Source organism: Sinocyclocheilus rhinocerous, unplaced genomic scaffold, assembly GCF_001515625.1.
Source record: "Sinocyclocheilus rhinocerous isolate Xijiao unplaced genomic scaffold, SAMN03320098_v1.1 scaffold1367, whole genome shotgun sequence".
NCBI classification, from domain to species: Eukaryota; Metazoa; Chordata; class Actinopteri; order Cypriniformes; family Cyprinidae; genus Sinocyclocheilus; species Sinocyclocheilus rhinocerous.
This window is the reverse complement of record NW_015631710.1, coordinates 245,388-249,583: the sequence shown is the minus strand read 5'-3', so window position 1 is coordinate 249,583 and position 4,196 is coordinate 245,388. Positions and strand designations below refer to the sequence as shown.

At 39.5% G+C, this 4,196-nt stretch overlaps 1 protein-coding gene across 1 annotated transcript in view; it reads right to left on the bottom strand.

The window, feature by feature from the left end:
- The window catches only part of LOC107741827 (protein kinase C-binding protein NELL2), a 115,976-nt gene that overhangs the window by 39,954 nt on the left and 71,826 nt on the right, over positions 1-4,196 (bottom strand). The window contains exons 14-15 of the mRNA XM_016554609.1: positions 1,639-1,761; positions 751-846 (exon numbers count right to left, since the gene is read on the bottom strand). Of these exons, the coding sequence (XP_016410095.1) occupies positions 751-846; positions 1,639-1,761 (219 nt within the window). The remainder of the gene's footprint in view (positions 1-750; positions 847-1,638; positions 1,762-4,196) is intronic.

The following is a 4,196-nucleotide window of genomic DNA, read 5'->3' as shown; positions in this document are numbered from 1 at the left end:
TATATACATATTAAATAAATATTATAATCAATATTTATATATTACAAATTTATATATAAAAAATGTATTTAATAAAATATATTTACAAATTATAAAATAAAAAGTTGTATTTATTAATATTATTACTATTTATATCTTAATATATGAATATTATTATTATTAATAATACTCATATTATTTTTCTACATTATTTTTGTATATGTTTGTGTATTATTTTGAATATTAAAATTATCCCCAGTAAAATATGGAGTGCCACAAGGATCTGTCCTAGGTCCTCTGCTATTTTCGATATACATGTTGCCCCTTGGTAATATTATTAGAAAATACGGGATTAGTTTCCACTGTTATGCTGATGATACTCAACTATATATCTCAACAAGACCAGATGAAACATGTACATTAACTGACAGTCACCACTGATAAGCTACCACTAAATATTGAAGAAACTTAATTTGCTGTAAAGTTGCTTTGCAACGATTTGTATCGTGAAAAGCGCTATACAAATAAACTTGAATTGAATTGAATTGAATATATAGAGCACTTCCTGTTGACTTTATGCGTATATTGTGATGTTTCTACGATATAGTTGAAGATGTGCGTTGTGTCATCCACTCCCACAGGCCACAATCAAGCACTCTTCTTCTAAACTGCAATCTCCACACTCAGGCTTTGTTCTCAGCGAGCCGTAAGAGTCCTCAGACGGGCTGGAGGAGCTGAGAGAGGCGTTTGAGATCAGAGAGAGGCTCTTACCCGTCTCGCAGTTCTGCCCGCTGAAGCCCTGCGGACACACACAGATGTTGGGAGATGCGCAGGAGCCGCCGTTCAGACAGCGGCCATCACAGAGCGCTGCAGGTCAGAGAGAGGACAGACGGGTCAGGGGACGGGTAAGAGAGAAGACAGACCGGTCAGGGGACGAGTCAGGGGATGGGTCTGAGAGAGGACAGACGGGTCAGGGGACGAGTCAGGGGACAGGTCAGGGGATGGGTCAGAGAGAGGACAGACGGGTCAGGGGACAAGTCAGAGAGAGGGCAGATGGATCAGGGGACGGGTCAGAGAGAGGACAGATGGGTCAGGGGATGAGTCAAGGCATGGGTCAGGGGACACGTCAGGGGATGGGTAAGGGGACAAGTCAGAGAGAGGGCAGACGGGTCAAGGGACGGGTCAGAGAGAGGACAGACGGGTCAGGGGACAGGTCAGGGGATGGGTCAGAGAGAGGACAGACGGGTCAGGGGATGGGTCAGAGAGAGGACAGACAGGTCAGGGGATGGGTCAGGGGACGAGTCGGGACGGGTCAGGGGACTGGTCAGGGGATGGGTCAGAGAGAGGACAGACGGGTCAGGGGACGGGTCAGAGGACGGGTCAAGGGTCAGAGAACAGGTCAGGGGACAGGTCAGGGGATGGGTCAGAGAGAGGACAGACGGGTCAGGGGATGGGTCAGAGAGAGGACAGATGGGTCAGGGGGCGGGTCAGAGAGAGGACAGACGGGTCAGGGGACAGGTCAGAGGACGGGTCAGGGGATGGGTCAGAGAGAGGACAGACGGGTCAGGGGACGGGTCAGAGGACGGGTCAAGGGATGGGTCAGAGAGAGGACAGACGGGTCAGGGGACGAGTGGGACGGCAGATGGACGCGTGTCTCACCTCTACAGTCGGTGCCGTTGCCGGTGTATCCGGGTTTGCAGGAGCAGCTGTGGCCGCCGACGGTGTTGAAACACAGAGCGTTCTCATCGCAGCTGTGCTGACCGGACACACACTCATCATGCTCTACAGACAGAAACCACAGACACTGTGAATCGACAACAGAGCCCAAGTACTTTCATTCTGTCAGCACTCAGGAAAATCATGTGTGTTTCTTTTTCACTTAATGCCATCTTTATATAGAGATGCTTTTCACCATCCAATCAGTTCCTCACAGATAAAATCAGGTCATTAACATCAGGCATTTTTCATTAAATAATAAATATCCCCTTATTAACTATGAAATATCAGAATAAAGCTTTGCAAATGGATCCGTACGTCTCACGTCTCGTCAGCCCCGTAACATATATATATATATATATATAGCAAAATCCCCAGAGTTAAATTAACTCTGCTCAGAGTACATATTGTCCCAATCTACAGAGTGTTAAAGTAATGAAACCATTAACTTTAACTCGGCTTCAGTGTTACTTTAACACTCTGTAGATTGGGACAATATGTACTCTGAGCAGAGTTAATTTAACTCAATTTTGCTGTGATATATATATGACAGTATGAAAAGTAAAGAATGTAATTTTTATTTATTTATTCATTCATTTAATTAAATTTTTTTACAGGGATAGTATGAAGAGGATGCTATTTGTTTGTTTGTTCGTGTGCTTGTTTGTTTGTTTGTTTATTAGGGTGGATGTTCATCCAGGCTGCATCTCTTTCTCAAGACACATGAAGTTGAAGTTAAAGTCATGAAAAGAAGCCGCGGTTGTGAGCGACGTTTTCAGCAGAGGGTTTGTACGTCTGATTTAATTCACTCGCATCATTAACATCAGATTATCTTCATGTATTTCTCTCTAAAGCTCATATAATGTTGCGGTTTCGGTCCAGCTGGCGTGTGACCCGGCAGAGCAGTTTTTACTGACATTTGGCTCTCAGCGAGTGTTCATCTTGGAGCCCGTGTGGAAGCACCTCGCAGGTGTGGATGAAAATTATATTTTTATTACATAAAATTCCTTCAGAGCTGTCATGAGTCCTGTAATTAATATAAGATCAGAGGGAAACGAACACTGGCTTCATATCAAAGCAGGCCGCCAACCTATTCACCAGAGCCAAGAACTGATGAATAAATAAACCGCGTCCCATATGCCTGCTTTACATTCATTAAAGGGTGAGATCATAAACAGAGATGCACCACTATAAACACATACTGTAACTTTCAGAATAAAGCCGAAATAATATAAAATATTTAGTTGCAAAAACTTAAATGAAAATGAGAAATCATGCTTTGGCAACTAACTGAAATAACTTTAAGTTTGGATGTATGGATGTGAAGGTTAATCCAGCCTTCATTTCTTTCCCAGGGCACATGAAGAAAAGGGACTTTTTTATTTTTTCAAATTATATATGTATCAGCTTTACTGCACTTTTTAAAATTATTATTATTATTATTAAAGTATTTAAAATGTTCCATTTAACTTACAATATGCAAAGGAGTGGAAATACATGTTCAAATACTCCACTTAATGTCAAAGAACTGAATTTTCTTGGGATGCAGTAAAACACAGACATGAAGCAGAAAACATCTGGATCATGTTTTCATTTTCTTCTGTCACCGGTCATAAATCCAGATTCTAATGACCTTGAAATCAGGATTAGGAAACGTATTGGATTTCATTCATCAAATAGGATGCAGCCGGTGTAATCGGCAGTAAACGTGAACTGAAGTCATCTCGTGTGTTGTGTCGCGCACAGAAGTGACGTGATCGGTGTTTTAAATGCAGCGTTCCAGCGGGGGGCCAAACGCAGCTGATGCATGAACACAAAACAATTACAGACTCACAATTACTGATGTGACCTCAGAAACACGCTGAAAAGCCTCACGCAGAGACAAAGACATGCTGTTTGACTGGCAGCAGAAAATCCTGCGTTTGTGCTGGCCGAGCAAGGAAGTTATCCTGGTTACACTAGTTAAGAAATCTGCTACTTCAAAACTACTAACAGAAATAAAAACTAAAACTGGCATAAACATATATTAAAACTATTTAGAAATAAAAAAGAATAAAAATGGCAAAAGCACATAGCAAAATTATTAAAAATACCAACTGAATTAAAGGTAAAACTGAAATAAAAATTAATTTAAAATATTTAGAAATAATTATTAAAAATACCAAGTGAAATAAAACTAAAACCAAAGTAAAAATAAAAAAGAATATTTAAAAAAAATATATAATAAGCAAAAGCAAATAACAAAATTACAAAAAAATACCAACAAAATAAACAATCAAAACTAAAACTGAAATAAAAATAAATTAAAACTATTTAGGAACTTTTAAAAAGAAACAAAAATTAATAAAAATGACAAAAGCAAATAACCAAATTACTAAAAAAGAAAAAAAAAAGAGAATTAAAAGTAAAACTGAAATAAAATAAATTAAAACTATTTAAAAAGTTGGACAACTAAAAATGACAAACACAAAACAAAATTACTAAAAATTAAACTATATATA